The sequence below is a fragment of the Corvus brachyrhynchos genome, unplaced genomic scaffold, assembly GCF_000691975.1.
Source record: "Corvus brachyrhynchos isolate BGI_N302 unplaced genomic scaffold, ASM69197v1 scaffold275, whole genome shotgun sequence".
Taxonomy (NCBI): domain Eukaryota; kingdom Metazoa; phylum Chordata; class Aves; order Passeriformes; family Corvidae; genus Corvus; species Corvus brachyrhynchos.
Window position 1 is genome coordinate 44,253 of NW_008238318.1, and position 11,121 is coordinate 55,373.

The following is an 11,121-nucleotide window of genomic DNA, read 5'->3' on the forward strand; positions in this document are numbered from 1 at the left end:
GTGTGGGGGGGGTCCTAGCCGGGCAGGAGCCCCAAGAGTTGTGGGGTCCCTTTTGGGGTGCCAACCTTGGCATTACCTGTTCTTCTCTGTCCCCTCCTGCCTCCCCAATGCCTGGCTCCCTCTGGCGCTGCCCGGCAGTCTGGCACCGGGTGTTTGCCAATGGTGAGTGACCCATGGCCACCTTCCAGCATGTCCCCTGCCCTGGGGACACCCCCCTGTGGCCCCTGAGCCCCCACCAGTGGGGCACCGGACACAGGGGAGGGGGGGACCTTCATCCCTCTAGGAATTGCTGCTCCTGGGTTGGGAGCGGAGGGGTCTCCTGGGATGGGGTGGGCAGGGGCACACACAGATCCCCCCTCATCCCCTCAGACCCCCACGGGTGGGCACACACAGACCTCCCTCAGACCCTGCCTCGTCTCACCCCCCCAGCGCTCCCGGACGATCTCCGCAGCCCCATCCGGATCGAGCGGGAGGAGCTGCGGAACCTGCACTTCTTCCCTCCGGAATATGGCCGTGAGTGGGGGCTGGGACGGGGGAAAAGGGGGACATGGGGGGTCAGGCACGGGCAGGGAAGAACAGGGGAGGGCAGGAGGAAGTGTCTACAGGGATGGCATGGGGCGGGGGTCTCCAGGTGGGGGTCCAGGCCTGAGGCTCTGTCCTGATGTGTCCTGGTCCGTGTTCCAGAGAAGGCAGATGGCACAGCCGTGGACATCTTCTCCTTCGGGATGTGTGCGCTGGAGGTGCGGAGCGGGATGGACCCTGGGAATGGTGGGACCCTGGCCCTTGTCCGGGGTGTCCTTTGTCCGGGGCTGTCCCTTGATGGGAGGTGTCCCTTGTCCAGGGGTGGCCCTTGTTGGGAGGTGTCCTTTGGCCGGGGTGTCCTTTGTCCAGGGGTGTCCCTTGTCCCTGCCCTGTCCGGGGGTGTCCTTTGGGAAGCCCCCATGGACTGGCCGTGCTTCCTCTCGCAGATGGCCGTGCTGGAGATCCAGACCAACGGGGACACACGGGTCTCGGAGGAGGCCATCGCGCGGGCCCGGCATTCCCTGGATGATCCCAACATGCGGGTGAGTGCAGCTGGAGGAGCCTGCTGGGGGTAAATCCCTGTCCTGCACCACTCCTGGGATGTAAATCCCACCCTGCATCCTTCCTGGGGGTAAATCCCTGTCGTACATCCCTCCTGGATGCAAATCCAGCCAGTTCCCAGTAGGTGCAGGTGGGGTCTGGCCCTGTACCATGAGTGCCCGTTTTCCCTCAGAGCTATGGTCTCCCAGGTATCTGTGCCCCCTTCCCAAGCTCCATCTCACTCCTCACCTCCTCAGGAGGCCCACATGGATCCCAGGGAACAGAGAACAAGCTGCCCCACAAATATTTGGGAACAGAGTTTAATAAGGAGACAGGGCAGTTTGGGGGGGTAGTTGGGATTCGGGCTCAGCCAGAGGAAGGCATGGAACAGCCGGAACCTTTGATAACCGTCCATCCTCCCTGACCCACTCAACCCCCCTTCCTCTTCCTTTGGCAGTCTCCAAGACATCCCATAATGAGTTTGTACATTCCCCAAATTCTCTTGTTTGATCACAGGATTTCTCGAGGCATCCCACAGTAAATCCTGCCCCTTAGATCCCACAGTTCCCACGACTCGGGAGAGCCAGGGAGTCTCCTCTGCAGAGCATCGGCTCCGGGAGTGGTTGGAGTCACGCCCGAGGGTCTCTGGGGCAGGTGGCTCTGAGGGGTCCAGTCTAGGGGTGCCCACCTGGCACCCTTGGGATCACTTTTGGATCTATCCCAGATATCCTGGCCCATTCCCTGTCAGCAGCACGGCAGGAGCTGCAGGAGCAGCGGAAGATTGGGCTCCTCTGCTCTCAGTGAGCAGGAACGGGCAGATCCCTTGGATTCCGCTGCTCATCCTGCCCCTTCCCCACTCCCACCACGTCTGGGGGCTAATCCGGGCCCTGCCCCTTCTCCTGCAGCCTTTGCTGGGCTCACACCCGGGATGGGGCCAGTGGGGACCCACTTCCCATCTCTGCCCACCTGGAATTCTGCTGTGGCTCCCTGTCCTGGGGCTCCTGCTGCAGAAAGAGTGCTTTGGTTCCATTTCCTGGGAAATTGTATCAAAAATAGTGTGACCTCAGGCCTAGGGCAGTGACCCCTGTGCTGGCACTGCTGGGGCCCCTCCAGTCCTGGGGCAGGTTTGGGGTGCCCAGGTAAGGACATTGAGGTGCTGGAGCGTGTCCAGGGAAGGAAATGGAGCTGGGGAAAGGTCTGGAGCACCAGGAGCAGCTGAGGGAGCTGGGAAAGGGGCTCAGCCTGGAGCAAAGGAGGCTCAGGGGGGACCTTCTGGCTCTGTACAACTCCCTGACAGGAGGGGGCAGCCAGGGGGGGTGGGCTCTGCTCCCAAGGAACAGGGACAGGACAAGGGGAAATGGCCTCAGGCTGTGCCAGGGGAGGCTCAGGCTGGACATCAGCAGGGATTTCTTCATGGAAAGGAAGGGGCTGAGGCCTTGGGAGGGGCTGCCCAGGACAGTGTGGAGTCCCCACCCCTGGAGGTGTCCAAGGAGTGACTTGGACACTCGGTGCTCTGGGCTGGTGACAAGGTGGGGGTCGGGCACAGGGTGGACTCGATGGTCTAGGAGCTCTTTTCCAGCCTCAGTGATTCCTGTGATGGTTCTGTGCTTGTGTGAAATGCTCCTGTGAGAGGAGCAGGGGCATGTCCCGCTCTGTTCCAGCTCGTGCCCCTGCTCTGATCCCAGGAGTTCATCCTGTCCTGCCTGACCCTGAACCCGGACAAGCGCCCGACCGCCCACAACCTCCTCTTCCACCGGGTGCTCTTCGAGGTCCATTCCCTGAAGCTGCTGGCAGCCCATTGCTTCATCAACCACCAGTGTGAGTGCCCGGGACCACCCGGATCTCTGAGCTCATCTTCTCCCAAGGAGCCAGGCAGGGAGAGCTGGGAATGTTCACCATGGAGAAGAGAAGGGTCCAAGGAGACCTCAGAGCCCCTTCCAGTGCCTAAAGGGAGAGCTGGAGAGGTCTTTGGACAAGTGATGGAGTGACAGCACAAGGGGGAATTGTTTCCCACTGCCAGAGGGCAGGGGTAGATGAGATAATGGGAAAGAATCCTTCCCTGTGAGGGTGGGGAGGCCCAGAGGTTGCCCAGAGAAGCTGTGGCTGCCCCATCCCTGGAAGTGTTCCAGGCCAGGTTGGACAGGGCTTGGAGCAGGCTGGGATAGGGGAAGGTGTCCCTGTCCATGGCAGGGGCATAGAACTGGATGGGATTTAAGGTCCCTCCCACACAAACCGTCCCGTGATTCCATGTGCAGAGCCTGGGGAGGGAGGCGGTGACTCCCATCCCCTCCCTGGAGTAGGGGCTGCAGGCCCCCCCCTGCAGGATCCCCCAGCCCCTGAACTCGCTGTGCCTCTGCCCCAGATCTGATGCCAGAGAACGTGGTGGAGGAGAAGATCAAGGAGCTGGACCTGAACATGGTGATGGCCGAGATCCGCAGGGAGGGTCGGCCCGGGGCACAGTGGAGGTGAGGATGGGGGAGATTCCACAGCATCCAGCCTGGAGATCCCAGTGCCGTGGGGAGCAGCCCCTCACCCCCTGAACCCTCCTGTCCTGTTCCCTGCCCAGGTACTCGGAGGTTTCCTTCCTTGAGCTCGACAAGTTCTTGGAGGACGTCAGGTGGGTTGGAGCTCCCAGCTCTGCTCCCAGCTCTGCCTCAGCTCCCCAGGGAATGTGGAGCCAGGATGGGCACAGGGGATTGTCCGTGCTGTCCCCAGCTGTGCTTGGTGCCTCGTCCCTGTGGTGTCCCCAGGCTGGGGGAGCTGCCCACCCCTGCTCCTTCCAGAGCCAGCTCTGCCAGGGCCATAGGGGATGGAATCAGCTCTGTGTCCTCCCTCTGTGTCTGTGCCAGGAATGGGATTTACCCCCTGATGAACTTCGCTGTCTCCAGACCCCACGCCCTCCCACGTGCCTTGTCCCAGCCCCAGGAGGATCCTCAGAAAGCCAAGACTCCCACGCCAGAGCCCTTTGATGTGGAGACCAGGAAGGTAAGGCCAGACCCAGGTGGGGACAGCTCCTCACTGGTCTCCATCCCTGCTGCAGGGACACCTCTCCTGTTAGCCATGGCCCAGGTGAGAGCTGGGAGAGGAATTACAGGGTTTCAGTGGGAATTCCAAAGTCCTGCTTGGGAAGGCCCCAGAGCCAGAGGGGCCCTGTCCAAGCTGATCCCCAGCTGGGCTTTTCCAGGTGGTGCAGATGCAGTGCAACATGGAGCTGAACGAGGACAAGAGCCAGTGGCACGTGAGTACCCGGATCCTGACCCACTCCCGGCGCTGGGAAAGACCTGCTCCCTGCACATCCCGCTGGGAATGGGGCTGGGAATGGGATTGGGAATGGGATTGGGAATGGGACTGGGGAATGGGACCAGGGAAATGGGATTGGAAAATCAGACTGGGAAATCTGACTGGAAAATGGGAAAGGGAAACCTGCCTGGGATATCAGACTGGGAAATGGTACTGGGAAGTCTGACTGGAAATGGTCTCAGCCAGCTTCCGTGGTACCCAAAGAACTCACTCCTGTCCTGTACAATGAAAGAATTCCCAAAGAAGCCACGAATTCCCCTGGCCTGTGGGACACAGACCTTGAGTGTCTGGATGTCTCTGTCCCTGGTGTTTCCAGACACCTTTGGACTCCCGTTTTTTCTAGCCCAGTACTTGCAGGGAGCTGGAATTGCTCCAGGGCACCAGCACTGCCCGAGAGCTCCCACATTCCCGCAGTCCCAGCACCTCCGGGTGCCTCTGGAGGGGCTGGGATGAGCAGCCCCTCTCCTGTCTCTGCAGCTCACACTCCTGCTCATCCTGGAGGACAAACTGCACCGACAGCTCAGCTATGACCTGCTGCCCAGTACGTTCCTGCAGGGAATGCTGGGTGTGGATGCTGGGGGATCCCGTGGCCCTGCTGGGATTAAGCTCTGTTGGACACGGAATGTGCCAGCTTCCCAGACAGCTTCCCAACCTTTCCCTTTCCTTCCTTTCACCTCCTCCTCCTCTTTCTCCTCCTCCTTCTCCTTTTTCCATTCCTTTCCTCTCTTCCTCCTCTTTTTTCTTTTCCTTTCCTCTCTTCCTTTCCTTTCTCCTTTCCTCCTCTCTCCTCTCCTCTTCTTCCCCTCCCTTTCTCTCCTTCTTCTCCTTTACCCTTTCCTTTCTCCTTCCCTTCCCTTTCTCCTTCCCTATCTCCTTCCCTTCCCTTCTTTTTCTTTCATTTCCCTTCCCTCTCCTTACCTCCCCTTTCCTTTTTCCTTTCCTTTTTCCTCTTCTTTCCTTTCTCCCTTGTGGTCCCAGCCCTTTCCCACCTGGCCCTTTTGCTGGTGCCTCTGGCATGAGGGAGTCACCTGCCCATAAAGTGAGAGTTGGGAGGGCAGTGAGTGGATGATCCAATGGCCATTCCAGAGCTGCATTCCCACCAGGACCCACAGAGGGCAGTTCTTGGGGTCCCCGTGGTGCACTCTGCTCTCATTCCCAGCACTGGCACAGTGTCCCCAACACTTTTCCAATGGAAAGGTGGACCCTCCTCTGAGGGGGCCCAGGAAAGGGGCAGGTCCAGCTCCTTCCCAGAACATCAGGAGCCTCTGAAGGCCATGCAGCCAGAGCCCCAGGGCTGCCTCACAGACAAAATCCCCACAGAAAGCTGGGGAATGGTGCCTGGGAGCTGCTCCTTCCCCAGCCCGTTGCGGGCTCTGCTGCAGGCACTGTCCTGGGGCTTTCCCTGCTGAGCCATACAAAACCTTTCCAAGTGACACATTGTCCTGAGCTGTGTTCTGGGTGCTTGGGAACCTTGTTCCACCTCCCTGGCCCATTTTCCCAGGATGAGCAGCTCCTGCTGTGGCTCTCCCAGGTACAGGAGCTCCACGAGCTGTATCCATGTTCATGTTCTCCTGCTCCTTGTCTCTGCAGCTGATAACTCCAAGGATTTGGCCACAGAGCTGGTGCATTATGGGTTCATCCACGAGGTGAGTCCCTGCTGTCCCCCAATTTGGAGCCACAGAGCTCCTCCAGCACTGGCCCCTCACAGGCAGGAGTTGGATTCCTGTTCCCTCCGGACTCTGCTCCAGGAGCTGCTCCAAGGGGAACTGCCTGTTGCGGCAATGTTAATTAGCTGGACCTTAAATAATTCTGAGTGGGAGTCCCCAGGGAAGGAGGCTGATTCCTTACTTAAAGAATCACAGAATCGTTAGGTTTGGAAAAGACCTCCAAGATTATCGACTCCAACCTGTGACCAAACATGCGAGGTCACCCTGATGACATCCCCAAGTGCCACATCCACACGTTTATTGAACACTTCCAGGGATGGGAACTCCACCACTGCCCAGGGCAGCTGTGCCAGGGCTGCACAGCCCTTTCCAGGAGGAATTTTCCCAATATCCCTCCTGAACCTCCCCTGGCACAGCTTGAGGCCATTTCCTCTTGTCCTGCCCCTCATTCCCTGGGAGCAGAGCCCGATCCCCACCTGGCTGCACCCTCCTGTCAGGGAGTTGTGGAGAGCCAGAAGGTCCCTCCTGAGCCTCCTTTGCTCCTGGCTGAGCCCCCAAGGCTCCCTCAGCCGCTCCTTTCCTCAGCTCTCTTCCCTCCCCTGGACATGCTCCAGCCCCTCAGTGTCCTGTACCTGGGGACCCCAAACCTGCCCCAGGAATGGCTTGGGATTGGGACTGTGGGAGGCTGGAGGGACCTGGGATAGCCCAGCAAAGGGAGCTGTTGGCACGTTTGGATTTCAGGACGACTGTGAAAAGCTGGCCATGTTCCTGGAGAGCGCCTTCCACAAGCACCGCTCCCAAGCCCTGTGAGTGCCGGGGACCCACTGGAGCCCCATTCCCAGGGGATTAAGGTGCCGGACTGGAGGATCCCACAGGGCTCCCGACCCACCGAACTGCAGCAGGACTCACCTGGCCGGGCCTTGGGCCGAGGGGGATTTGCCCAATCCGTGCTCTGGGAAGGCAACAGCTGACAGAGGACTCGGCAAACACCAGGAATTACATCCTGGGATGTTGGGACTCATGTTCTGGTCCCTGCTCCCAAGGGGAGGTGTGGGGGAGTGGGCAGCACCCCCCAGCAGCCCCTTCCCGGTGGGGTTTGTGAAACTGCTGCAGGAACCCCCAACCGGATCCGTTTCCCTCTGGGAATGATCGGCTTTTCTTGCTGCAGGTCCCAAAGCTATTTTTTCCCTCTTTGCCATCTGGAATGGTCCTTGCTGAGGGGAGGGGAGGAGCAGGCTTGGAAAACCCTGGTGTAGCTTCCCATCTGCCACATTCCAGTCTCAATCCTGAGTTTCTCCAGGTTTAAGGTCTCCACTGTGCTGCCTGTGCTCAGAATCCTCACGATGAGCTGGGACTGTGTGAGCTGGACATGATATGGCTTGAGAAGAAATTCCAGAAATCCTGACCCACCACCTGCATCCACACACGTGGAGCAGGAATCTCGCTGATGCTCCACAGAATCCTTGTCATTCTCCAGTTTCTCCTACAGCCTTCCAAAATCCCTTGGCATCTTCAGGAGAAAGCCCTGGTGCCTCTTCCTCCCATTCCTCCTGCAGTGACTGGAATGTCAGTCCCTAGCCTGGAGATGGGGGAATTGCCACCGTCACCACCCCAATGCTGCCCTTTGCCAAAGGGACACGTCCTTGATGTGGGGAAAAGTGCAAACAGGAATTTTCTCTGTCCAAGAGTCGTGCGGGGCTGCTCCTGCTGCTCCTACTGTGCCAGGGAAAACTGGCTCTGATATCCTGCTCTGTGCTGTGCCAGTGCTGCTCCTGCTGCTCCCACTGTGCCAGGGAAAACTGGCTCTGATATCCTGCTCTGTGCTGTGCCAGTGCTGCTCCTGCTGCTCCCACTGTGCCAGGGAAAACTGGCTCTGATATCCTGCTCTGTGCTGTGCCAGTGCTGCTCCTGCTGTGCCAGGGAAAACTGACTCTGGCATCCTGCTCTGTGCTGTGCCAGTGCTGCTCCTGCTGCTCCTGCTGTGCCAGGGAAAACTGGCTCTGGCATCCTGCTCTGTGCTGGTGCTGCTCCTGCTGCTCCCGCTGTGCCAGGGAAAACTGGCTCTGGCATCCTGTGCTGTGCCAGTGCTGCTCCCGCTGTACTGGGGGTGTCCAGCTCTGGCACTGTCCTGCTGATCTGCACCATGCTGGTGTTCCATGCTGGCATTCTGTGCTGGTGCTGCTCCTGCTGTGCTGGAGGAATCTGGCTCTGCCATCCTGCGCTGTGCTGTGCCAGTGCTCTGTGCCGTGCCAGGGAAAACTGCCTCTGGCATCCTGTTGTGTGCTGTGCTGGTGCTGCTCCTTCTGCTCAGACTGTGCTGGGGGAATCCGGTTCTGGTGCTGTCCTGGTGATCTGCACCACGCTGGTGCCCCATGCCACTGCTCTGTGCCAGTGCTGCTCCTGCTGTGCAGGGAAAACTGGCTTTGGTATCCTGCTGGTGTTGCGTGCTGGTGCTGCTCCTGCTGTGCCAGGGAGAACTGTCGCTGGCATCCTGCTCTGTGCTGCTCTGTGCCGGTGTTCTGTGCCAGTGCTGCTCCTGCTGCTTTTGGTGTGCCACAGGAAGCTGGCTCTGCCATCCTGCTCTCTGCTGGTGCTCTGTGCCGGTGGTGCTCCTGCTGCTCCTGCCGTGCTGTGGGAATCCAGCTCTGGCATCCTGCTCTGTGCTGTGCCAGTGCTGCTCCTGCCGTGCTGTGGGAATCCAGCTCTGGCATCCTGCTCTGTGCTGTGCCAGTGCTGCTCCTGCTGTGCTGTGGGAATCCAGCTCTGGCATCCTGCTCTGTGCTGTGCCAGTGCTGCTCCTGCTGCGCTGTGGGAATCCGGCTCTGGTGCTGTCCTGGTGATCTGCACCGTGCTGGTGTTCCATGCCAGTGCTCTGTGCTGGTGCTGCTCCTGCTGCTCCCACTGTGCCATGGGAAGCTGCCTCTGGCATCCTGCTTCGTGCTGATGTTCCACTCTCTGCTGGACCTCTGTGTGGCACCACCTGCCCCGCGCTGCTCGCGCTTTGTGGTGTCGCTCTGGCTGCATCCCACCGGGATTTTATCCGTGCTCAGATGCTGCACTGCCAGCTCGGGCTGCATTCCCGGCCCAGGCTGCATTCCTGGCTCGCTCAGGCTGCATTCCCAGCCTGTGCTGCATCCCCAGCTGTGCCAATGTTCCAACCTGACAAATCAATAAAGCAGCCAGTCCCACTGGAGGGCTCTGCACCAAACTGCTTGTAATTCCTTACTCCAGTGAAACCAAGGAGGAGGGATTCAGGGAACACCTCACAGCTGCTGATTGCCAATCCCCCCAGAGCAGACCCGCCCTGGGCCCCAGACATTCCAGCCCCTCCTTGGCACTTCCCTAATGCACCCCTCCCATGAATCCATGGATTCAACAGGATCTAACACAGCTTCTCTGACCCTGGAATTCCCTGCCCTTGGTGAACTTTAGCGGCCCAAACTCCCAAAATCCTTTATAAAACGTGGGGGCTCTGTGAATTCCTTGGGGGTTTTCCTCAGTCTTGTGTATCTTCTGCAGTGGGAGTACAAGATCCTGGTGCCAGTTCCACTCTGGAGGTGCCGGGTGTGACAGCACCTGTGTCCTGCTGGGGCTGCTTGTCTTTGAGGCAGAACCCACACGTGGGGAGGGACATCAGGTGGGGCCATCCCAGAGCTGCCCTTCCATCCCCTGGCACAGAAACACAGAATCCCAGGATGGATGGGTGGGAAGGGACCTTCAAGACCCACCAGTGCCATTGCTCCAAGCCCTGTCCAACCTGGCCTGGAACACTTCCAGGGATCCAGGGGCAGCCACAGCTTCTCTGGGCAACCTGTGCCAGGGCCTCCCAACCCTCACAGGGAAGGATTCCTTCCCAAGATCCCATCTATCCCTGCCCTCTGGCAGCGGGAAGCCATTCCCCCTTGTGCTGTTCCTCCAAGCCCTTGTCTAAAGTCCCTCTCCAGCTCTCCTGGAGCCCCTTTAGGCACTGGAAGGGACTCTAAGGTGTCCCCGGAATGTTCTCCTTTCCGGATGAACATTCCCAGCTCTCCCAGCCCGGCTCCGTTCCCTGTGCCGGAGTTTGGCTGTGGCTCTGCGTTGAAATTTGGACACCAGGGATTGGGGCCCCTCGAACAGAACCAAGAGAAGGGACAGGACGGGAACAGAGACACCGGGATGGGGACAGGGACATTTCACTCCAGTTCCCGGCAGACGGTCCCGATCCGCCCTCCCATGACACGTCCAGCACCTCCCGGGGCCCACCGCCGGTACCGGGAGGGGGTTCCCGCGGCTCTTCCCCCGCGGCTGCGACCAAGGGCCACCTGGTACCAGCCAGGCCCTCGGTTTTAGCATGTTTTGTCCCGTTTTAGCTGGGTTTACCCAGGTTTAGTGCATTTAGCCGGTTTGAGCCCGTCTTATCCAGGGCCCGGCCCGTTACAGCCCTGCCCATGGCACCAGCAGCTTTGGACCTTCCCGAGACACCGGGCACTGCCGACCCAGCACCAGCCCAGGGGCGCTAAAGTGCGCAACAGCCGAGCTGGGGCCCTGATCCCCCCGGGATCATATCAGGCCGTGCTTCACCGCGCCTCCGGTGACCGCGCCTGGGCAGCGCCATCTTGACAACCGCTCGGGTCACATGACATCCCCGAACTCTCGCGATACCTTTTCCCGTGAGGACCTCCTGTTGCCCGTTTCCCGCGCGCGCGCCGCGGAGCTCTCGCGAGACCCGCGTGCTGTAGACGGGAAGGACAAGATGGCGGCGACAACGACGATGGCGCTGGTGAGGGGGCGATGGGGCGGCGGGACCAGGCCGGGCCGGCTCCTCCCGGCTCCTCGGGGCTCCTCTCGGAGCTGGGGGCGGCCGCCAGGGGGAACCGCGGGTGAGGGGTGGCGGTTCTGAGGGGACGGCGCTGCTTCCCCCCGGTTCTCCTCCGGTTCTGGGCTCCCGACCCGGCCTTCTCCCTGTGGGGGAGGTGTCGGTGCTTCCCCTCCCGGTCCTGAGCCGGTTCTCCTCAGTTCCCTCCCCGCCTGCAGCGGGAATAGGCGACCTCGGGCTCTGCGTGGAACGGTCATGGCTCCTCTCGGCCGGGCAGGGAAGACAAAGCCCCCGGAC

The 11,121-nt window shown here is 60.2% G+C and overlaps 3 protein-coding genes across 8 annotated transcripts in view; all 3 read left to right on the plus strand.

Annotated features, from left to right (window-relative positions):
• The window catches only part of NRBP2 (nuclear receptor binding protein 2), a 12,659-nt gene extending 5,238 nt beyond the window's left edge, over positions 1 to 7,421 (plus strand). For 4 of the 6 annotated variants that reach the window (XM_017733797.1, XM_017733794.1, XM_017733795.1 and 1 more), the window contains 12 exons: positions 139 to 162; positions 370 to 513; positions 685 to 740; positions 969 to 1,064; positions 2,748 to 2,880; positions 3,425 to 3,527; positions 3,629 to 3,679; positions 3,912 to 4,047; positions 4,247 to 4,300; positions 4,840 to 4,903; positions 5,953 to 6,008; positions 6,771 to 7,421. In XM_017733797.1, coding sequence (XP_017589286.1) covers positions 139 to 162; positions 370 to 513; positions 685 to 740; positions 969 to 1,064; positions 2,748 to 2,880; positions 3,425 to 3,527; positions 3,629 to 3,679; positions 3,912 to 4,047; positions 4,247 to 4,300; positions 4,840 to 4,903; positions 5,953 to 6,008; positions 6,771 to 6,839 — 986 coding nt within the window. In that variant the 3' untranslated portion in view covers positions 6,840 to 7,421. The remainder of the gene's footprint in view (positions 1 to 138; positions 163 to 369; positions 514 to 684; positions 741 to 968; positions 1,065 to 2,747; positions 2,881 to 3,424; positions 3,528 to 3,628; positions 3,680 to 3,911; positions 4,048 to 4,246; positions 4,301 to 4,839; positions 4,904 to 5,952; positions 6,009 to 6,770) is intronic. The other 2 variants (XM_017733798.1, XM_017733796.1) reach the window with 2 other exon arrangements.
• Positions 7,422 to 7,655: 234 nt separating this feature from the next.
• Positions 7,656 to 9,508, plus strand: LOC108446649. Its single transcript, XM_017733800.1, has 2 exons — positions 7,656 to 7,890; positions 8,081 to 9,508. The coding sequence occupies exons 1-2, from the start codon at positions 7,676 to 7,678 to the stop codon at positions 9,201 to 9,203; spliced, it is 1,338 nt and encodes a 445-aa protein (XP_017589289.1). The 5' UTR covers positions 7,656 to 7,675; the 3' UTR covers positions 9,204 to 9,508.
• A 1,178-nt stretch (positions 9,509 to 10,686) lies between these two features.
• The window catches only part of PUF60 (poly(U) binding splicing factor 60), a 22,390-nt gene continuing 21,955 nt past the window's right edge, over positions 10,687 to 11,121 (plus strand). Inside the window, 1 exon segment of the mRNA XM_008633310.2 lies at positions 10,687 to 10,788. Coding sequence (XP_008631532.2) covers positions 10,762 to 10,788 — 27 coding nt within the window. The 5' untranslated portion in view covers positions 10,687 to 10,761.